The sequence below is a fragment of the Salvia hispanica genome, chromosome 3, assembly GCF_023119035.1.
Source record: "Salvia hispanica cultivar TCC Black 2014 chromosome 3, UniMelb_Shisp_WGS_1.0, whole genome shotgun sequence".
NCBI classification, from domain to species: domain Eukaryota; kingdom Viridiplantae; phylum Streptophyta; class Magnoliopsida; order Lamiales; family Lamiaceae; genus Salvia; species Salvia hispanica.
Genome location: NC_062967.1, coordinates 5,487,499 through 5,512,222, shown reverse-complemented (window position 1 = coordinate 5,512,222; position 24,724 = coordinate 5,487,499). Strand labels below are relative to the sequence as shown.

At 39.8% G+C, this 24,724-nt stretch overlaps 1 protein-coding gene and 1 long non-coding RNA gene across 2 annotated transcripts; one reads left to right on the top strand and one right to left on the bottom strand.

The window, feature by feature from the left end:
• Positions 1–13,173: 13,173 nt before the first annotated feature.
• Positions 13,174–15,025, bottom strand: LOC125212917. The gene is made up of 2 exons (XR_007174794.1): positions 14,913–15,025; positions 13,174–14,802 (listed from the first exon to the last, which is right to left on the bottom strand). It is a non-coding gene; the product is annotated as an uncharacterized LOC125212917 (long non-coding RNA).
• A 6,903-nt stretch (positions 15,026–21,928) lies between these two features.
• LOC125209126 lies at positions 21,929–22,537 on the top strand. The gene has a single exon (XM_048108734.1). It carries the CDS (start codon positions 21,929–21,931, stop codon positions 22,535–22,537), a length of 609 nt encoding a protein of 202 aa, XP_047964691.1.
• Positions 22,538–24,724: the final 2,187 nt, after the last annotated feature.

Sequence of the window (24,724 nt, the reverse complement as noted above, 5' to 3'; positions counted from 1 at the left end):
TCAACGACGAACAACACAGAACGTAAAATGCTATGCTACTGGACGAAGTAAGAAAACAGCAAACTCAAGATCCATGCACAACTCAACAATCCCCCTTCAGATCCAACTTCGAACGCTAAATCCACTCCGGATCCAAGCATCCGACACAAGCTCCAACCAAATAACAACAATCCATAACTTCAATCTCAACAACAACCTCCGATCAACAACAATTACACAGATCTACAGCCAGAATCCCAGATCAAACACAAACCATCATAAACATCAAAATTCAACATACTGATCATCGGAATAAAACTCTCAAAAGCCAGATCAACATAAATAAACTCGAGATATAGCAGATAAGAACGAAACTAACAAAATGCATAAACCAAATAGTATCATCGACAGCAGATTCGACTTCAAAAAGTGAAGTTCGAAAATAACGAAGCAAAAACAACTGAAATGTAAATGATTGTATCTTCGCCCTCAACAGGACGGTGTTGCTACCAGATTTCTCACGAAACGAGCCCCCCGGAATCTATCTAACTGACCCCTGCTTCCATTCCCAAGTGTGTGTTGTGTGTGCGAGCTAAGAGTGAGTGAAAAAGTCATTTTTTTTTGTGTGTTGCAGACTCCTCTATTTATAGGCGTCGAGGTGGGGCTCGGCGAAATATAGATGGACTTTGTTGCCCTCAACTTCTAGCTCCCTTCCTCTAGCCTTCTTTTCCTTTAAGTTCTGCTCGATTCTACTTCAATTCCTCGCTAGATTGTCTCCTCCAGCATCTCCTGGATCTAGCGCTTCTATCACACACCTGGCTTAAAAACATGTTATACCCCGCAGAATGTGATGCTTTTCACCCTATAACCGATGCATGAAATTAGCCTTATCAAATTGCTCACACTTAAACCATACTTGTCCTCAAGTATAAAGACAAGAAGAAAAAGAATAAGGCAAATTTCAGGCAAGGTTATCCCCTGACCAACTCTTTAGACTCTAAACAAACTCCTAGACCTAGACACAATTTAAACTAAAACACTTAAAGAAAAACATACAAACACATAAACAAATAACACATATGCATGAGCTAGCTTCAATATTCAGGCAACCGTCCCCACAAGATTAAGGTCAATCCAACAGGCTGCAGTCCTCCAAATAGGCCCTCTCCCTTCCTTTACCTAGCCAATCTGTCGGTTCGTCAAGATAACCTTTTACTTACCCAATTATTTGATTCACTCGATCACTCATTCCTCACCAGGGATGTTAGGATCTATTCTCTCTTTAGTCATTACTACACCACTGAAGCGTCGGGTTATGAGAGTTCTGTTGGCACTACCGCAGCGGAAGACATGGAAATCAAACAGGTCCTTGACCGGATCTATTTAGGTGATTATGCATTCGATTCCAATTTCATGCAATTAACATAGATCTATAGATTACACATCAAATAAACACATAATTATGCATATTCGATGTAGATACGATTGTTACCTCTTGATCCATCATCGGATTGACGTTGCTAGCTGCACCTCCTTGCGATCCTTGGTTTATTGACCACGAATCTTCCATACTATTCCCTTGTCCTTGATCATCCATCCGTGTGGGCGGATCTTGGATAACCAACAAATAGCTTTGAAGAGATCTAGGAGAAACCCAATACAAACACGAGATCGTCTCGATCCAATCCTATGAATTAGGATAGAACAAGAACGAAGATCAAAAACCCTAATTCTCCCACGTGCTAGGCACGAAAATCGAGACAAGTGAGAGAAGAGAGGGAGGCGCCGATTTGCACCCCTAGGTCTAGGGTTTGTGTTGTCTTAGATTGTGTGCTAGGGTTTCCCATACTCTTCACTATTTATAAAAGACCTAATGGGCTAGTAAGAGGATCCATGGAATGACTTAAGTGTTGGGCTCACCCATTAGATAATTAACTAATTAAATCACATGGCCCATGATTTAATATATTATCAATGGAATATTATTTTATTCCACTAAAGAATAATATTGCACTCCCACTTAAATCACCAAATTACAAATAACTTGGGTCCATTTTATTTTATAATATTTTCCGCGTTTAAGATTATCTTGATCCATCAATTTAATTCTTTTGTCTGCTATATGACTAGAATTAAATTAATTCTCCAAAGAGTTTTTCTAGTTTGAAACTTTATTTATTATTCGTGGAATAAATTCCAACTGCGCAGTTTTCTGAATAATAAATTCCTTTTTCAAACACCTCTTGGGGATCACCCTTTAGGGATTTAATCATACCACACTGGGCACGCGAATTCTATGAAATAATATTCCAATACCTTCATGTTATTCAATTACTACCACCCAAGATATCATGAACTTGAGTTACGTACAAACTCTCACATATTGATAAGTCAAAGTGGCGTTTGACTGAATAAACAATATTGATATTAATTCCATAGACTAGAAAATACAAAACTTTCTGAAATATATTCTTACAGTAGATAGCAATAAAGAATACACTTTCGGATTAGATCCTTTCAGTGCTTTACCACACCGGTGTTACTAATCTCGTCTTAGGTAAGAGAGAATTATCACAAACACCGCAACCGTACCAATAGGTAGCCAAAGCCTATCTAGGTTGTGTTCTTCCTAGATCTCTTCAAAGCTATTTGTTGGTTATCCAAGATCCGCCCACACGGATGGATGATCAAGGACAAGGGAATAGTATGGAAGATTCGTGGTCAATAAACCAAGGATCGCAAGGAGGTGCAGCTAGCAACGTCAATCCGATGATGGATCAAGAGGTAACAATCGTATCTACATCGAATATGCATGATTATGTGTTTATTTGATGTGTAATCTATAGATCTATGTTAATTGCATGAAATTGGAATCGAATGCATAATCACCTAAATAGATCCGTTCTAGGACCTGTTTGATCTCCGTGTCTTCCGCTGCGGTAGTGCCAACAGATAGTCTAGGCATATTGTTCCATCGAACACATAAATTATAGTTTTTGCGGTGCGAAGGAAAGGTCTTCCCAACAGCACCCCACTAGACTCTGCAGTCTCATGGTCACTCATCCTAATCACATGAAAATCAGCTGGGTACAGGAAATCGTGCACCCTGACTATGACATTTTCCAGCACTCCCTCAGGTGAAATGCACGTTCTATCGGCCAACTGAATCACCACTTTTGTATCTACTAGACTAACTCCCACCAGTTTTTTGTACAATGAAAGTGGTAAAACATTTATTGATGCACCTAGATCACACATGGCATGCTCAATTTTAATATCACCTAAAGAAATAGGGAGAGTGAACATACCTGGATCCGTGCATTTCGACGGCATCCTCCTCTTTTGGATCACCGCGGACACATTTTCTCCTATGACAATCTTCCCATCAGGCTTGGTCTTTCCAGCTATGAACTCCTTGATGAATTTGCCGAAGGTGGGTATCTTTAGAGCTTGCAAAAATGGCAGGTTAATCTCTAGCTTGCTGAAGATTTCCATGAGGTCCTCTGTGTCATCCTTCTTTTTCTTAGCTTCCACTCGGTATGGAAATGGCTTTGCCCGCTTCACCCCATTCGTTGAACTTCCCACTAGGGTTTCGCCAAGTTCCTTGCTCACTTCCTTGCTCGCGGACTCAGGCTCTGGATCTAGGAAAAATGGTTCAGTTGCTCTAGGTGAAGGCCTCTCTAGATCTCCTTCCTGGAGGTCATCCCGAGCATGAACTTCCCTGGGTCTAGGGTTGTCTTGACTCTCCTTCCCCATTTCTCCCTGTGCGGGAGTGTCCTCCTCGATTTCCAGCGTCGGTCCTTCATAACCTCTCCCGGATCTCAAAGTGATCTGACTAATGTTCGCTCTGTCCGGTGGCTTGACCGTGGCAGGAAGCTTTCCTTCATTTCATCGCATCTCATTCAAGGAAATCGCGATCTGGGATAGCTGCTTCGACATCATATCCATGGCAGCTTTGTGTTCCAAATGGGCGTCTTGCAGTTTATGCACCACGTCATTGTTGGAATGCAAGTTGCTTTGCATGAACTGCTATGAATTAACCAAGTCGTGGACCATGTCGTCCAAGCTTCTTTGTGGTCTGAAGTTGAAATGATTTGAATTTGCCCCTTGACCTTGGTTCTGCCCTTGACCTTGACGATAATTCCCTTGATGGTTGTTATACTGATTGTTGGACCCTTGATGGCTAGGTTGGGCATTCCCTTGACTTTGGTGGTTCCTCTGGTGCGGTGGTACATAAGAATTCCCCGAATTGTTCTGATTCCTGTTCCCCCAATTGGTTTGGTCTTGATTCTTGTACCCCAGTTGCAATTGCCCCTCCTGATTCCGTCCTGACCAATTGTGCTGCCTCTCTGGAGGGTGAGCTTAATTTGTGATCTGTAAAGGAGGTGGTTGACTCTGATTATTGTCTGACCATCTAAAGTTCGGGTGATTTCTCCATGGCGCATCCTTTTGTCTGCCTTGATTCCAACTCCCGTCTGGATTCCAGCTCGCTATTGAATTTGCCTGGGTGTGGTACTCCTCTTCACTAGGTGGACCGTGATACAGTTGAAGTTGCCTTTCCTCTGGACCTGGAGATTTCTCGGTCCCACTTGGCTGATTAGGATTGAACTTCTCGATTGCGTTCAGCAGTACTTTCTCCAATCTATCAATCCTATCCTCGGATTTCTTTTCCTCCTGCTCTATTGCTGCGTTGACTGATCCTCTCCTCAAAATGCTCCGTGGGTTATCATAAGCCTTCTTTGCCTCAATCAATCTCCCCAGAGTTTCTCTAGCCTCACTTGCCTTGTTCTTGGTGAAATTTTCCCTGCTTGAGGAATTCATCAAGTCCTTTGATTCAGGGGTTGCTCATTCGTAAAACAAATAGTACGTCTCTGCCTCGATCATTCTATGGTTCGGGCAAGCATCCAACAGTCCCTTGAACCGGGACCAATAAGAGCTCAGAGACTCATCGTACTCCTGCTTACACTCCTGAATTTCCTTCTTCAAGGCATTTGTCTTGTTGGATGGGAAAAAATAATCCAAGAATTCCAGCTTGAAATCTTTCCATGTGTTGATTGAGTCCGGTGGAAGTCTCAACAGCCAAGTGTTGGCCTCCCCTTTTAGAGCAAACGGAACGGCACGCAAGCGGTAATCCTCCTCAGTCGCCTCGTTAGGTCTCTTCTGGATACTGCAGAGTTTGCTGAACTCGTTCAGTAACTCATAAGGACACTCGTTCCGCCGTCCAGAAAATGTGGGTAAGATCGCGAGCACATTTGTCTTGATATCAATGGCCCTCCGGCGCTGGTTAGAAACTATGGCATGGGCAGGCTCGCCGTCCGGATGCGCGGTGAGCGATCCTATTGGAAGGTCTAGATTTTCGGTCTCGGTTTGTGTAATTAATGGAGTGTATCCAACTGGTCAGAATGAAAATCCCAACTTAGCTGGGTCGTTGGCACGACAACCTAAACCTGGCTTCCAAATAATTTCCTCAACCCACTTTTAATGGCTAGTATAGTGGATGTAAGGGTCGAATCCCACAAGGATGGACGCGTTTGGATAACTGTGGTGATATTCCTGGGTGGGTTGGTTAGCTACCACGCTTGGGTTGAGACTCTACCTAGACTGGAATTTAAAGGTGTGCTTTACTGGCTAGTAGGCATGAACGTAACAGACATGTGGTTGAGTACGTGAAAATAAAGGACAAGGTATCCCAGAGCCATGTGGAAAGTAGATAGTTACTAAAAGAGAAAATCTGGACAACAAGGTATATTTGGTGGCTGGGTGATTTTCTGACAGGGTCTGGATGGTACGTCTGAAAAGTAGGGAACAAAAGCAAAAAGCAACTTAAAAGTAAAGTGGTCCAAACTAAAGTTGATTTTGACGTTTTCTTCTTCACCAAGCATTAACAGAATTCAGATAAACACAAACACCATGACTGAACTTCAGATTCACAACCTAAAACTCAAGATCCATTGATTAAAATACTCAAAAGTAGAATGAACGACGAACTACACATTTACTCCTACTGACTGACATGCAAAATGGTAACCATGGCGCAGAAACAGAACGCATGCACGAAACTTTAGCTAAAACTTAAACTCAACTTTGGATCGACACTTCATGCGAGAAAACACTTAAAGATTGAAAGCAACAACTAGATCTAATTTTCCTAGGCAGAAAGAAGCGAACTCAAACCAAAGCGACATACGAAAAAGAAACTTCATAATTTAACGTTGGAAATTCGCAAAGTATTTCAAAAGGCAACAACGATAAGTGTTTGCAACGAAACCAACAACGAAAAACAGTAAACTTTAAACTAGGAAAGCGATTAAGATTGTTTGTGCCGCTCCGGGCAATGAAACTGCTATACTACGCCAACGAACTGGCTGGAACGGTGGATCGATGACTTCTCCGGCAGACTCTGGAACGTCAAGTAACCATGGCTGTGGCGAGGAATGAGAGTTGGATAATGCTGAAGGAACTGATTCTCTAGAGAGAATCCTAACTAAGTGTGGTGGCTGAAAATTGAAGTGCGGATCCCTTCTCTCTCTCCAAGTGGCTTCTTTTATAGGGAGGCTTGCCCTTGCTTTTAGGGTAGATCTCCCTTGCGCTTTGACCTTTTTGCCCTTGTTAATGATCATCCCAGCTATCCTTCTTCTCCATCTCGAGCCTTTTCTCTAGTATGCATCCTGATCAGTATCGTACCCTTCTGGCGCCCTTTTCACTTGCGTCACCTGAATCGTCTCCTACTGACTTGGATCTTCTAATCCTGCACACTTGAGCAACTGTTTTGCAGATAATAGATGCATTTCACGACATACTGACCAGTAACCAAGGCTTAGAATACGACTTATCACCGCATCATATAACTTCTTTGTTCTCTCCTTATAGAGGGACATGCTCTTGTAAGCATCAAATCGGAGTTCATCCAACTCATTCAGGTCCATCTTCCTCTTTCTTGAAGCTTCCTCATAATCAAGATTCAACAATTGCAAAGCCCAAAAAGCTCTATGCTCAAGCTCGACTGGGAGGTGACAAGCTTTGCCAAACACTAGCTTGTACGGAGATGTTCCAATAGGAGTTTTGTAGGCGGTGCGGTAAGCCCACAAAACGTCATCTAACTTGGCCGCCCAATCCTTTCTTGAAGGTCTAACTGCCTTTTCAAGGATCCTCTTAATCTCTCTATTGGATACTTCGACTTGCCCGCTCGTTTGGGGGTGATATGGGGTAGCTACTTTATGATGGACTCCATACTTAGGAAGGAGGTTCGCAAATACTTTGTTACAAAAGTGTGAACCTCCATCGCTAATGATGGCCTTTGGAGTCCCAAAGCGGTTGAAGATGTTTTTCTTCACAAATTTCATCACCACTTTTGCGTCATTCGTAGGCAATGCAACCGCTTCTACCCATTTGGACACATAATCCACAGCGACAAGGATATATTGGTGCCCATTAGACTTAGGGAAAGGGCCCATAAAGTCTATCCCCCAAACGTCGAAGAGTTCTACCTCTTGGATGTTGTTCATGGGCATCTCATTGCGCCACGAGATATTTCCACTACGTTGGCATGTATCACATTTTTCCACAAATACCTTGACATCCCTAAAGAGTGTTGGCCAATAGAATCCCGATTGTAGCACTTTGAAGGATGTGCGTCTTGCACCAAAATGCCCTCCGTAGTCAGAACTGTGGCAAGCGGAGATGATAGCGGGTTGCTCCCACTCTCCTACACACCTTCTGATTATACCATCACTACAAAGTCGGAATAGGTATGGATCATCCCAATAGTATGCAAGCACCTCATGTAGAAACCTCTTCTTTTGATTGTATGAGAGGTCATTGGGCATGATTCCTGCAGCTATGTAGTTGGCCAAACTCGCAAACCATGGAGTAGTCATCCCTCTCATCATGATGCTCAATACTCTCTCATCGGGGAACTCCTCAGCGATTGCTCTATTTTGTTCATCTTTTGAGAAGACAAGTCCCTCCAGTCTAGACAAATGGTCTGCCACAAGGTTTTCAGAACCTTTCTTATCCTTGACTTCCAAGTCAAACTCTGAGAGTAGGAGAATCCATCTAATCAATCTCGGTTTGGCATCTTTCTTTGCTAACAAGTATTTGATTGCCGAGTGATCAGTGAATACAACCACCTTCGTGCCCAACAAATAGGCACGGAATTTGTCGAAAGCAAACACTACTGCCAACATTTCCTTCTCTGTTGTGGTGTAGTTTACTTGGGCATCATTTAAGACCTTGCTTGCATAGTAGATGGCATGAAAGAATTTCCCTTGTTTTTGTCCCAAGACAGCCCCCACGGCAAAATCTGACGCATCACACATCAACTCAAATGGTAGTGTCCAGTCAGGGGCTATGATGATGGGTGCCTCTACTAGCTTCTTCTTAAGGAGCTCAAAGGCTTCTAAGCATGCCTCAGTGAATTCAAACTTGGCTTCCTTTTCCAACAAGTTGCACAACGGTTTGGCTACTTTCAAAAAGTCTTTGATGAAGCGCCTATAGAAACCCGCGTGACCTAGGAAGCTCCTTATCCCTTTTACCGTGGTTGGAGGAGGGAGTTTGGCAATGACTTCAACCTTTGCTCGGTCGACCTCCAACCCTTTTTCAGACACTCTATGTCCCAACACAATGCCCTCTCGCACCATAAATTGACATTTTTCCCAGTTTAGGACCAAATTAGACTCCTCGCATCGTTGAAGCACTCTTCTTAAATTTTTCAAGCAAATATCAAAGGAGGACCCAAAAACTGAGAAGTCATCCATGAATATCTCCATAATGTCCTCATTCATATCACTGAAGATAGACATCATACAACGCTGAAAGGTGGCGGGGGCATTGCAAAGCCCAAATGGCATCCTCCTAAAGGCAAAAGTGCCCTTTGGGCAAGTGAAGGTCGTCTTGTCTTGATCCTCCGGCGCTATGGTGATTTGATTGTAGCCAGAGTAACCATCTAGGAAGCAATAATGTGAATGACCGGCTATACGGTCAAGCAACTGGTCAAGAAAGGGCAACGGAAAGTGATCTTTCCTCGTCGCCGCATTTAGCTTCCGATAGTCCATACAGAACCTCCACGAATTTACCAACCTCGTTGGTAATGCCTCATTATTCTCATTCATCGTGACTGTCACTCCCCCCTTCTTAGGTACACATTGAACTGGGCTAACCCACTCGCTATCAGATATTGCGTAAATGATGCCAAAATCAAGCAGTTTTATCACCTCTTTTTCCACAACTTCTTGCATCATCGGGTTTAGTCTCCGCTGCCTATCTCTTGTTGGAGAGCTGCCTTCATTTAACAAGATCTTGTGCATGCATACAGCCGGGCTTATGCCCTTTATGTCGGCTATGCTCCATCCAATTGCTCCCTTATGATGTTTCAGGATAGCAATAAGGTCATCCTCCTCTTTTTGACTGAGGTGAGCGGAAATGACAACGGGTAGCTTGCCCTCTTCTCCTAAGAATGAATACTTCAAATGCGAGGGAAGTGGTTTCAATTCCACTAGTGGGGGTTCTTCAATGGAGGGTTTCAAACTTGCTTTAAAGCAACCCTCAATGAATAATGATGCAACCCCATCATGAATATTTTCCTCATAATCACACTCATCATCACAGCTTGATGACTTAACTTCATTGCCTTCACTTTCTAGATCGAGAAGATCATAGACACTCTCCTCAATCTGTGCACTGCAGCATGATTTCTTGTATATGCACTTGTCAAGGGCGTCTACCACGAAGCAAGTCTTTGCATCCATAGGCTTTTTCATAGCCTTTTCCACATTCACTGTGATCTCTTCCCCATTTACTCTAAAAGTTACAGAGTTATCCTTGGCACCCAACAAGACATCTCCAGTAGCCAAGAAAGGTCTCCCGAGTAGGATAGGAACCTCTTTATCTTCCTCCATATCCAAAATGATAAAGTCAACAGGGAGGATGAATTTGTTCACCTTGACTAGGACATCCTCCACTATTCCCGAAGGCTTCACTATGGAGTGATCCGCTAGCTGCAGAGCTAGCTCAATTGGTTCCATTCTATTTTCCAATCCAATGGATCGGGCGGTTTTCAACGCCATCAATGATATACCAGACCCTTGATCAAGGAGACACTTGACTAGATGCTTGTTTCCTATCTCACATGAGATAATACACCCTCCTGGGTCTCTCCTTTTCGTGGGAAGTCTCCCTGAGATCAACTGGGAGCAATTGGAGCTCAATGACATAACTCTATTTTCTTGAAGTTGCTCCTTGTTGGCAATCATGTCCTTGAAAAACTTTGCAAATTTGGGGAAGTTCATCACCAAGTCCACCAAAGAAATGTCCACATTAACTTTTTTGAACACATTCATCATCCACTCAAAGCTTTTTTCTTGATAGGGCTTTCTCTTCTTCCCCGTTATTGGAAATGGCGGGGGTGGTAGATAATCGGGAAAGTTATACGGGGACTTGGGGTCTAAGGCGGGGCTCAACTTCGGCTTCTCTTTCTTTGACGAGTCGGATTCATCCACTCCTTTGTCCTTGTTGTCGGATGCAACCGATCCTTGCCCTTGCTCCGCTCCTAGCGGTAGCGCGGTAGTCCCCTCACTCCCTTCGTCCGCCCCTGCGTGCGAAGGTTGTGAGCCTAACACCTCGTCCGCCCCTGCGTGCGAAGTGCCGGGATCACCTAGGGTGTCCATAATGGGAGGAGGAACCAACTCTCTTCCACTTCTCAAAACAGCCTTGCATTGCTCGTTACCTTTCGGATTCGGAATGGTGTCACTTGGTAGGCCTCCAGGTGGCCTTGTGTTCGATGCCGATGCAATCTGCCCAATTTGGGTTTGCATGCTCTTCATGGTGGCATCCATTTGCTGAAACTTATCTATTACATCCTTCTTGAACTGATCACTTTCTTTTCGGTACTGATCATTCTCTTTCTTGCTATCAGACATGAAGGAAAAGATGGCAGCTAATGGGTCTCCAACCTCGGGCTTCTTTTCAAACCCGGGAGGTGCATTTGGCCTCCAATTTCCACTAGTCCCTTGATTTCCTTGGTTCCCTTGGCGAAACTGATTGCCTTGGAAATAAGATAGATTCTGACCTTGATTGTATCCTTGGCGGTTTCCCACATAATTCACATCCTCAGTTTCTTGTACAAGCTGACATTTATCAGTGTGGTGATCTCCTTGACAAACTCCACATTTCACAATGGCAACAGTGGAGGGAGCACCCAATTGCATGGATGTGAAGGCCTTAGATAGGACCCCCACTTGGGTGTGGATGCTCGCAATTTGGCCTTTCACCAAGGCCAACTCTTCATCACGCAAGCTATCACCAAATGTTTCCGCTTTCTTACTAGCTCTCCGTGAGCTATGCCAAGTCTTCTGTGCCGCCGCTTGAGTCTCGAAGAGATCTCTCACTTGATCAAAAGACATCTTCAACAAGTCTTCCTTGCTCGCGGCATTGATCCAACGCATATCTTCATAAGTTAGACCTTTGTAGAACTTGTGCAACTCCTTGTTTGGAGCCATACCATGACTTGGGCATTTTCGAATCAAGTCAGAGAATCTATACCATGCCTCCGAGAATGTCTCATCATCCTCTTGTTTAAAGTTGTGTATGGCCTCTCTTAGCTTGTCCAGCCTCTCAGTAGAATTGAACTCAATCAAGAACTTCTTCTTGAGCTCCTCAAATGTGGCGATCTTGTACCCCGGCAAGGAATCATACCATAGACGTGCCTTTTCCCGTAGAGTGAAAGGAAAAAGAAGTCTCTTGACTGAATCATGTGGCACTCCTTGTGGCTTGTAGTTACTTGTGAGCTCATAGAACAAATTCAGATGGGCTATGGGGTCTTCATCACTCTTCCCCCAAAACTGAGATCTTTCAGTAATCAAACCGATGTAGTGAGGAGGTATGTTGACATTATCCGGCGCATATGCAAAGGCATCTAGATGATCATTGGCCTCTTGGAAAAAATCTCCAAATTTTTCTTCCGGTGGCACATTTCCCTCTCCACCATCCATGTTTTCGACAAACAACAATGTATTTTCTAAATCTGAACTTTCTGAATCAAAACCTCTCTGTCTTTGTCTCACTGAACTCAAGGTACCAAACTCGGCTAGACCCTTTGATCGTGTAAACATACACTAGAACCCCTGCCAAGCAGAAAATACCAAGCACAACACAACAACACAAATCAAAGCAAATAAGGGGTTAAGTTGGCACGATGTCACCCCTCTACCGGAAGCGAGAACCTCAACAACTCCGGGATTAGTCCTAATAATCGTGTGTGCGATAAGAAAAGTGTTCTAGCATAAAATCCTAAGAGTGGGAGTCACGCCATCCGTTACCCAACCGTTGAGAAACGGTCAACCTCTTTAGAACTTGATGACCACTAATCACGCGTTTTCCACACAAGCTCCGTCCTCCTTCCACAATATAATATCTGCACAAGAAACACACGGATTACGGGCACCCTGTGGAAAACAAAATAATTAACTAAGCTAAACTACCTATAAAGCTAAGAAAAACAAAAAGTAAAAACACATAAAGTTCAAACAACTAACGCCTCCCCGGCAACGGCGCCAAAAACTTGTTGTTGGTTTTTAGGGTGTAATTTTAAGTTCACAAAACAAGTTTTAATTCCCTAAAAACACTACTTCTGCAAGTATACAGACGTGCTATGTAGTACAAAGGGTATCGAATAGATTAATTGCTAAAACTATTAAATCTAACTAAAAAGCGATAAATTTGTAGTTTTATAGGTTTGGACAAACGACTCAAGCAAATAGATCGAGAAAGTAAACTTGAGATAAACACAATAAAGGGGAAGAACTACTCCTAATTTGGTTCGGGTTGTTTTTTCACATGACTTCTATTTCCTAATTATTTTTCCAATGCTTTTAGGGATCGTGTTGATTTTACACTCGCTCGCAGCTGATCACTGATCGAGGAATTGTACACCTAGGATAGGCTGATCACGTCTCCTAGGCTCTACTCACCAACCCCTCACTCCTACAGTCGCATAGTAAGCTCGGGATTAGCTTCTAACACAATTCAACACAAAGGATCCACCCCCGGTTTATCACCTAATCGGGTCTAACTCGAAGGTTCCTTATCTTTGTTTGCTCCTTATTCTAAGTTAAAGAGACATTAGAATTAAGGCAATTTCCAAATTAAGTTTACATGCTCAACTCAACAAGGATAAGAATAATCACCAAAGATAAGAACTAAAAAGCAAAGGAAATCATAAAAATTCAAATAAAGAAGTTCATGTTCAACAACCCTACTACAAATTAGGAGTAATCCCAAGCTCTAGCCACCCATGGTGGTCACAATAACAAGGAAACAAGCTAAAGATACCGTGGGGGACAAGGCTTGGGTGGATGAAGCTTCAATCTTGCTCTTCTTCTTCAAGTATGGCTTCCAAGCTCCAAATCTCTCTCAAAAATCGTTCCAGCCGCCAAAAGTCCCATAGGAAGTCGTGCCCTAGCTTTTTATATAGTTTGGGCTGAAAAAATAGGCCCAGTCAACTTTGCCCGGCCGGGCGTTTTTTCACTGCACTGCGCAGTTTTCTTAAAACAACCGTATCTTCTTCATCCGGACTCCGATTGAGGCGTGCGAGGTATCCACGCGAAGCTCTTTCGAAGGTGAATGCAATGGTGGACTTGTAGAAGCATTTGAAATTGATCTTCAAGGGCTGATTACTGTTCAGATTCGGACCATGTTTTCTTTCTCCGCTCTCTCTTATAGTTTGATCCTTTTTCCTACAATTTATCAAAATGAGTCCATTTTTCATCTTAAAAAGTGCGTTAACATAATGCAATAAAGGACTACAATTTGATTCACATCAAAAGTCACTAACTCTCGTGTAATAGTTTGCTTCCATGAATTAGAGAATTACCCATATTTTTCTATGCAACCATTTCCTCTATAAATACCACTCTATCTATACTCTTAAATCATTTGTTCCACCATAAACCACCATCAAATTTAATTCAAAGCGAGGATCTTCAAATGAGTGCTTGAAGAAGAGGAGCCGAGTCCCTCCACCCTACTTTTTCCTCATTTCTTCAAGGTAAAATCTTCAAGCATCAAATTTATTCATAGCTATTCATATCATTAGACCATGCATGAACAAGAATCATAGAATGCTCAAATATTATGGCAAGCCCTACCATTTTCTTTCCTTTACAAGATTCATTTCTCATTAAATCCCAACAACAAATTTCACGTAGCATATTTAACTTCTTTCATGGACACTTTTCAAGCATGCTTATATTAGGAATCAAGATTATGCTTTAGCCTTTGGTGCTCTTGAACTTAGCAACAATAATAGATGCCAACGTTTTTTTTTATCAAGCTCGTGTGCCAAGGAAAAAAAAAAGATTTATCATGAAGACCAACTTCTAACTCCTCCAATATCCTTTGAATGAAAGAATGAATCAAGTAGAGCCTTAAGTACCGTAAATCCTAATTACTTGAGATAATCATAGCAAGCAAGCAAGAAACAAGTTGAGACTTAGCTTTGAGGGGTATGTGCGCTTCAACAACGCGCTGCCTGATGGGCCTTTGCCCGAGGTACGGACTGAAACTCCGGCACCTTGCGCACACACACAGCCACTGCCGCTGCCGGAGCTGTCCAGTGTCGCCACTGCGCCCCTGCTGTCTCGTCCGGAGGAGTGCGCCGCTGCTGCCACTCACGGCAGCCATACACACACACACACACACACACGTGCAGTTGCTGCCCTCTCGGGTTGCCGCCGCTGCTGTCACTCACGATCGGCAGCCGCTGCCCCGAGCAAACCTCGCTGCACTCTTCTCCACTTACTCGGCGAGCCGGTGCCTGAAAATCTGAACCTAGAGAAAGGAATCTGAGTGTGTGTGTGTTCGTATAGCTTTTATATGTGTTGTGTGAGTGTGCAACAAGAAGAAAGAGAAGAGAGAAGAGAGAAAGAGAAATGACTTACCTTACCCGTGAATGGTGGCACCGTTACTGGCCGAGCGCCGGCAAATCGACGAGAGAGAGAGACGTGAAATTTTGGGGAGAAGGAGGCGCATCTGTTCTTAAATTGAAATCTATTCTTTTCTCTGAACTACAATTTGATTTGGGGTTCCACTCCTTTTAGTTAGCTTTTGGGCTCCCTCTTAGGCCTAGTTAATTATTGTTTTGAGTGTGATCGCTTATTACTTGGAAGTGGGCCGTTTCGTTTTAAAGAAGAAGAGAGAAATGTTTGGGTCATCATTAATTATAGCTTTGGGCTCTAAGTGAAGAATGAACCTATTATTTAATTGTTGGGTTTGATTATTTATTATTTATTGATTAATAGAATTTTTGGAGTGGCCGATTTAAAGTCTCTTTTAAAATAGAGAGCCGCAAGTTTTGATGGAATGAAGTTATCTTGATCGAACCTCGAGCATAGGATGCATGTCCCATATAGGATCATTGCATGTCATGCACCTTATGTATGTTTTAAAGACTAATTGAATCAATATCCTCTTTCAATAAGGGCGTGTTCGCGGAATTGTTCTCAGGACGAGCTTATGTAGAGTTTTAATTGGAGGCTTTGTGGTGGGCTTTATATCCAACACATTAAGTGTGGATAAAATTATCAAGTATATATGAAATGATTTTTGTTTGATAAAATCGCACTTACTTTTTTTAAAAATGTTATCGTGCCATGAAATGATTTTGTCTTATGATGCCTATCTGTTTGGCGATGCTAAATGAATGAATGAATCGAATTCGGACTCCAATAGGACCAGGATCCTATTTGAGTTAGTGTACACAAAGGAATGGACCGTGAGTCATCGTAAGGGTTGGCCGGTCAATGTGATCGTGAAAGGTGGCCACCTTCCCGACACACAATGAACTATCAAATATGGTGGATTACTTAGTCTGATCAGAAAAACTTTATGAAAATGAACTTAGTAAGCTCGGGCCTTTTAAGATAAAACCTCCGTGTGTTACTGTGATGGCATGATAATAACTTTTCTTATATATGTATAACTTTCGGCAATGTGTTCACTGAGTACCCGTACTCAGCCCTGCATGTCTTTCTAAATGTGCAGGTTGAGCAGTAATGAAATGGTGGCTGAGTGGAGTTGGTGGTCGTCTCGCCTCTTTTATAGGGTTCTTGTGGCATATGTCTTCACACATATGACCATGTATTTAAAACTCCTTCCGCTGTGCATTATTGCAGTATTATGTACTAGATGGATTGTAAGAATAATGATTAATAACGAATTACCGGTTTTAAACACTCTTTTTAAATTTCGTGATCTTTCATTGTCTTGTGCACCACCTCTGTCTAATTGAGAAGTATTTGTGTGTCCTATGGTTAATTCTTTCATCCCCTTCCATTCCCTCTTCTTAATCCCCTCCTTAGTCACAATTCACCGAGCAATGCTATCCTTAGCAAGGCGAGGTCGTGACACTACTTTGGGCTACCTAACTACTTATTTAAAAGTCTTGTCCAAACACCTTCGCCTCCTCGTCCACGTTCAACCTGCACGTTAGAAAAGAAACATGCAGGGCTGAGTATTGATATACTAAGTGGGCATAGTGCCAAAATAGTTCTATTTTATTTGTCAGCCACAGTTGAGTGATCACGGGGTTTTTGCTTAAAAAGGCCCGAGTCACTAAATCCTTTCCTTTCATAAAATTTGATTGCGCAATCACATAACTCAAATACCATATCTGAAACTGATGTGAACCAGGAATGTGGCCACATTCCACGATGGTCACTGGACCGGCCAACTCCTATGTTAGCTCACGGTCCCCTCATGTGTACACAAGTCCGAGTAGGATTTTCTGCCTACTGGGACCCGAATTCGATTTAACTCAATTGGCAGAGCCAAGCAGATAGGTAATCATAAAAGCAAAACATGGCATGACAAACATACTTGAGAAAGATTCACATTTTCATATTGAAATCACGTTCTAAAAAGAATGCCCACCTCAAAAGCTATCTCTATAGCCAAACAAACTCCTTGACTTGAATTCAAACGACGCGCGAAGACGTCCCTTTAGCAAATCATAGAAATAATACTTAATTAGGCTTACGAAGCCACATGAACTCAAGATGAATGTATCCTAAATGCATGATCATTTTATTTCATTTTTCCTAAACTCATAAGAAGTCCTTGAGTATTAATTAAATCATGTGATTGAACTTTATGTGGAGGTCTTGTTGGGGTTTGTATACTAAAAGATGCTTCGAGCGTACATGCCTTTGTACAGTCAGCTTGTGCATGTATACGAGAAACGCCACGTCCACTTGTTTACCTAATTATGAGAATAAATAATATAATATAATGGTTTATTATTGAAATATGATAAACAAGTCTAAGGCTTTTTACTAAGAAGGTCAAGTAGGGAAATTCAATGAATCTCCTCATGAGTTTTCCAGTAGGGGACTTGGCCAGATCTAGTAAGAAGAAAAACGTATTCACAACCTAGATAGGCTTTGGCTACCTATTGGTACGGTTGCGGTGTTTGTAATGATTCTCTCTTACCTAAGACGAGATTAGTAACACCGGTGTGGTAAAGCACTGAAAGGATCTAATCCGAAGTGTATTCTTTATTGCTATCTACTATAAGAATATATTTCAGAAAGTTTTGTATTTTCTAGTCTATGGAATTAATATCAATATTGTTTATTCAATCAAACGCCACTTTGACTTATCAATATGTGAGAGTTTGTACGTAACTCAAGTTCATGATATCTTGGGTGGTAGTAATCGAATAACATGAAGGTATTGGAATATTATTTCATAGAATTCGCGTGCCCAGTGTGGTATGATTAAATCCCTAAAGGGTGATCCCCAAGAGGTGTTTGAAAAAGGAATTTATTATTCAGAAAACTGCGCAGTTGGAATTTATTCCACGAATAATAAATAAAGTTTCAAACTAGAAAAACTCTTTGGAGAATTAATTTAATTCTAGTCATATAGCAGACAAAAGAATTAAATTGATGGATCAAGATAATCTTAAACGCGGGAAATATTATAAAATAAAATGGACCCAAGTTATTTGTAATTTGGTGATTTAAGTGGGAGTGCAATATTATTCTTTAGTGGAATAAAATAATATTCCATTGATAATATATTAAATCATGGGCCATGTGATTTAATTAGTTAATTATCTAATGGGTGAGCCCAACACTTAAGTCATTCCATGGATCCCCTTACTAGCCCATTAGGTCTTTTATAAATAGTGAAGAGTATGGGAAACCCTAGCATACAATCCAAGACAACACAAACCCTAGACCTAGGGGTGCAAATCGGCGCCTCCCTCTCTTCTCTCACTTGTCTCGATTTTCGTGCCTAGCAAATCGGAGAATTAGGGTTTTTGATCTTCGTTCTTGTTCTATCCTAATTCATAGGATTAGATCGAGACGATCTCGTGTTTGTATTGGGTTTCTTCTAGATCTCTTCAAAGCTATTTGTTGGTTATCCAAGATCCGCCCACACGGATGGATGATCAAGGACAAGGGAATAGTATGGAAGATTCGTGGTCGATAAACCAAGGATCGCAAGGAGGTGCAGCTAGCAACGTCAATCCGATGATGGATCAAGAGGTAACAATCGTATCTACATCGAATATGCATGATTATATGTTTATTTGATGTGTAATCTATAGATCTATGTTAATTGCATGAAATTGGAATCGAATGCATAATCACCTAAATAGATCCGGTCAAGGACCTGTTTGATTTCCGTGTCTTCCGCTGCGGTAGTGCCAACAATTGGTATCAGAGCCAATTTTTAGGCTCTGATTATGTATTTGATTAATTGAATTTTTCGAAAATTGTAGTGTTAAAGCTTGGGATTTTCGAAAATAATGCATGTGTGTTGGATCTATGTTTTTCTTGATTTTCTTTTTGGATCTATGATATAATGTTCTAGATCGATGAAAGAATATTATGAATCTTGGATTACATTCAAGTTTTTCACAAAAATATTCTAGATCTATAATGAACATCATTAGATCTATATATTCTAAGTAATATATACTAGATTATATGTTTATTGATTACATATATGTATGTGTTTAAGTGAATATGTGTTTGAATCAAGAAATAAAGTGGTGCATGATTGAATACTTGGATCGATGAAAGAATATTATGAATCTCGAATTTAATTCGTGTTTTTCACAAGAATATTCTAGATCTAAGCAAGTATTCATTAGATCTATAGTTTTATGTTCTTAATATGCTAGAATAATTTAAATTGCAAAAATGCTAGATGTTTAAATATGCATATTTGATATGAACATAAAAGATTGTTACAAATTAAGAAGCGTTGAATCGAGTTAATCGAAAATCGAAAAACAAAAAAAAAATATATATATATAAGAACTAGGGTTTCGAAAAACCCTAGTTCATCGCCAACCGCTAAACCTCGACGGCGAAGGAGCTCGGGGCGGCGGCCGGGTATGGTCGTCGTCCAGTGGGAGCTTCGGTCCAGATCCGACGACGGAGGCGGCAGCAGCTCCGGGAATCGCGGCGGGCAGCAGCTCCGGTAGCCACTGCGTCGTCTTCGGACAGCAGCGCCGGGGCAGCCGCTGCACAGCCGCGTGACAGCAGAGGCAAGGGCGTCGGGCGGCAGCAGAAGCTGCGTCGTCTTCGGGCGGCGGGGAGCGGCTGCGGGATCGGCGGCGATCGGCTCCAGTCCGGGGAAGCTGCGACGTCGGACAAGCAGCAACCGCGTCTCCGGGAAGCGGAGAAGCTCGCGGCAGTGGCGACAGCGGTAAGCAGGCGGCGGCGCTGCAGTGAGGGCAGCGCTGGCGGTCGCGGGAGGCGGCGGAGGTCGGGCACGGCAGCAGCGGCTGCTGCGAGGCCCGTATGCGGCCGAAACCCTAATTAGGGTTTTGGTCGCGTCGTCTCGTTCCTCGTTTTTCGTGTTTTCGTTTCTTAATGCACAAGTTATTTATAATTATGGTTTTAAAATCCTAAACCTAGAATAATTAAAATATCTTGTGAAAATTAGAATGATTTTGTAATTAAGTCAAGATTCTAATTTAAAAAAGAGAATATTTGCCTTCTTTAATATTGCCAATTGAATAATTAATCAAATAATTATTTTAATTTGTTAATTAATTGATTTTGGTGGATTATTTCCACCTATATAATATCATGGTAATTAACATAAGAAAAATACAAGATTTATTTGATCTAATTTTTGGCTTTTCCATAATCGGATGAAATTATTAAAGAATATTCTCTTAATGTGCTTTCATGTTTTATTTTAAGGTTTAATTGAAAATTGTCTATATTTTATTTGGTGTGTTATGGAATTATTTCCTAGAAATATACCTAAGGAAAAGACATAAGTTTTTCAATTGTTTTATACCTTAAAATTTCGAAAATTACATATCTAATAATTGGAAGGATTTTAATTGGAATCATATTCCTAGTTTGAATTTTGTCTTTAATATGATGTAGGTGAATTTCATTTCATCTAGATAACATCGGATTAATTAAAGAAGTGAAAAATTCATTTGGCATTAACATGCTACTAAAATCCTAAATTATTAAAGTTTTAAATGATTAATTGGATTTTAATTGGAATTCAATTCCTAGTTTAAAATTTGAATTTTATCTTTAATTTTTGATGAAGGTGAATTAGTTTCATCTAGATAACATCAAATGTAATTTAAAGGTATGAAAATTCATAGAGCATTAATTTTGCTATTAAAATCCTTAATTATTTATTTAAGTTGAATTTTATCTTTAATTTTGATGAAGGTGAATTTTATTTCATCTAGAAAACATCACTATGAATTAAAGATGTAATAAAATTCTTCTTGTCATGTGATTTTGTTTGAAAGCTATGAGAATTTTAATTCTCGAATTTAATTGGTGTGTTTTAAATGGATTTAGTCTTGATTGGATAAATGTGGATTAATATATCCAAGTGAACATTTAATTAAGACTTAGCTAATCTTTTATGATGTGCACCTAGACATTAATTTTTAGGATAAGGATGGATTAATTCTATCTAAGTAAATCCTAATAGTATTAAAAGGTAATTCTAATAATCAAGATACGTTGTTTTAATTAATAATGTATGATTATTTAAGATTAGACTTTATGTCTAGATAATCTTGTTTATGTGAAGATAGAGTTTTAATTCTATCTATCTATTTATTTTAGATGTTTTATTAAATGATCAAGTTTCGTCATTATGGTTATGTGAACCTTGTATAAATGTGTTTGCATGTTTTAAATGATGATAATGGATATTTAGTTTGAGTTATGATTTTATTTGTTAAAATCTAGTTTAACTCATGCATCGCCTATGTACTTGTTGTTTTTCATGCATAGCTAGTACATGTTTAATTGTTCTTTTAATGTGGATATCTGCCTTATCTGCTTAAGTAATAGTTAAACTATTAAAACCACCAACAAGAAAATATGAAGCGATAATTACAACACGTTTGTATATGGCCTCCATAAAATTGGTCTTAGTGCGAAGTAGTGACCGACCTGTCTTTACGGGAGGAACATTACCAGTTCGTAAGTTTGGACTTCTCTAGATAAAGGATTATTAAAATCGTAAAATTAGTTTTTCAGTAATATCGCGACTGGTTTTTACCGGAGCAATATTGCTGCGAAATTATAAGGATTGTGTTTTAATAATGCTTAGAGGGAGCTATAGGAGGAAGTGCTTGTCCGGTTCGACCTTTCTTTAGAGGAGTTCACACATAAGTAAAGAATCCTTAGTGCTTAATTTTATGGTTATACGCTTTAGCAGTGTTAGTCAGCCATGCCATTCTTATGGTCTCTGGACTATCTGTCGACATTGTGGTCAGTAAAAATAATGAATTTCTTGCATAAATAAGACACGGCTTCCTAGTAGAAGAACGTTTGTGCTTGATTTTTGTGGATGTAAAATTGATGAATTGTTTTGTGGTTATTTACAATTCCTTGAAATTTTACATGTTTATATTATTGGTGTTTATTCTCAGCTTGAACGAAAGATGATTGATACTTGGGATATTTATTATGCCATACTTAATTCGAAGAAGCGTGACTCTGAATTGTTTAAGGAATGGAAAAGTAAGCTTGATGTTGATCGTTTGATCAATGACTTAAGGTTGATTCTCAGCAAGAATCATCCGCCCACATACCATCTACAAGGAGAGGACAAGGAGTTTCGTGATCAGTGGCACACCGCGGAATGTCATCTCAAGGGCTTCGTTTTAGCCTGTGTTGGCAATGCCCTTGAGAGGTTTGACAAGCCCAAAAGGTCGTTGATCAACAAACCAACATGGTTTGTAGAAGAGTCCTCTAAGGTAAGAGCTGGTCGCGCTGTGGAGCATTTAAGGAGTGAGGTATTGGAAGAGGGCCATGATGTGGGCAAATACGTCCTAGTCATGCATGGCTATTTCCATGAACTTCTATTATCGGGGGGGAAAGTTGACCCAGAAACCCAGAAGATAATGATCCTTGATGGGCTTCCAGATAGCTTTAATGAAGTCAGAGATGAAGTTTTGTTTAGCGACAAAACGTTTTCAATTCTGGAACTTTATCACAAGCTTGTGAATGCTCAAATTGAGATGAGAAAAAGGGGTGGACCTTTGAGATAATCATGTTCAAGTCAGAAAAGTTTATTTTTCGCTTTTATATTTACATTGTTGAATTTTAAGAGTTTTTGATATATGGATACAATGTTTGTTTTTGATATCATATGGATTATTGATATGGAATTTATTCCTAGATTATCAATTGTGTTTTTGGACTATCAATATCATTTTATAATGCTCGCATTATTAGAAAAATGAAGTTTTGATTATCCAAATTTTTATGACATCAAATGTAACATGATTAATATCAAAATTGTTTACTTGTGATTAAAATTGTTGATTCAATTATTATGAAGTTTACTTCTAGAAATATTGATTATTAAGTTTCTTTAATCCTTAAGTCTTTTGAACCATTATTTTGTTAATGAGTCAATAGAACATTAATGTTCGACATGGATTCAATACAAAATAAAATGATCTTTTGATCGCGTTTGTTCAAATAAAGGTGTAAGAAAAATAATCACAATAATTGATTACAAGACAAGTAAATTAAATTCAACTAGAAACAAGATAAGTATTTATTATAAATACTAGAAGTTCTTGTATAGTAAATATAGTATGCACATTAAATTTGTTTTAATGTTCCAAGCCAAGAGTTAACTACTTGATTAGTTATTGTTTTATTTATTTTGTTGTGAAAGTGATAATTAAAATAGTGGGAGCTTTTCTTAATGAATAATTAAATTCTAAGTGTTTAATAAGAGCGTCATGGCTCGTTTTATTAAACTAAAGTGAATTTAACTCCATACACTGTTTAAATTGTTTTAATAGCCTTAAAGAATATTGAGACTAGTATTTTTCTACTTTTAAAAGTGGGAGCTAAATTTTGTCTCATAGAATATTCATAATTGGAATAAAGGTAATGTTTGATAGAGTTAAAGGGGTTCACACCCTAGAATGAAAGAAGTGATGAATTGCACACTTTCTAAGACTCTAATAACATTAAAAGATATTTCCAAGTTAGCTATTAAAATTAGAATTACTTTTGGATATCCAAAGAAAGTATTTCTAAAGATCACAACAAATGGTTAAATAAATGAACTCTTGGAATCTATGACTATAAAACAAAGAATGCAATCATTCGGTTTTATTTTGTCATAAGGACTAATTTCCAATTAGTCATTGTGATGAGGTAATTATATTCATACATAATTTAACATCACAATTTATATAGCAAGGTTAATACCAAGTTAAATTCAGATTATATAATTAAAGTTTTGGGACTCATATTCGACATGATTAAAACTTTATATATTACTATAAGTATTCTACTTTAATTAGTAGAAATTCAGAAGGATCAAAATAATGGATTTTGATAGAGGAATATGTATAAGTGCACTTGAAAAAGGCACATAAAATTATTCCACTGGATCAAAGGGCCTAGAAATATTTTGATCAAATAATCGTGCTCCTTAGCAAGAATTAAGGTTATAAATTACAAGTATATTTTCGTTTTATGTACTCTAGCAAACTATGTTGGTAGATTCTTTTAAAGAATTATAGTTTTGAGTACATAGTGGCCAAAGCCTGCTTTGAGTATAAGTGGGAGAAAATGTGTGTGAATGTGTAGCACAAGGCCAATAAAGCTGTAGGTATACTCGCAAGCATTCTTTGAGTATAAGTGGGAGATTGTTGGGGTTTGTATACTAAAAGATGCTTCGAGCGTACATGCCTTTGTACAGTCAGCTTGTGCATGTATACGAGAAACGCCACGTCCACTTGTTTACCTAATTATGAGAATAAATAATATAATATAATGGTTTATTATTGAAATATGATAAATAAGTCTAAGGTTTTTTACTAAGAAGGTCAAGTAGGGAAATTCGATGAATCTCCTCATGAGTTTTCCAGTAGGGGACTTGGCCAGATCTAGTAAGAAGAAAAACGTATTCACAACCTAGATAGGCTTTGGCTACCTATTGGTACGGTTGCGGTGTTTGTAATAATTCTCTCTTACCTAAGACGAGATTAGTAACACCGGTGTGGTAAAGCACTGAAAGGATCTAATCCGAAGTGTATTCTTTATTGCTATCTACTGTAAGAATATATTTCAGAAAGTTTTGTATTTTCTAGTCTATGGAATTAATATCAATATTGTTTATTCAGTCAAACGCCACTTTGACTTATCAATATGTGAGAGTTTGTACGTAACTCAAGTTCATGATATCTTGGGTGGTAGTAATTGAATAA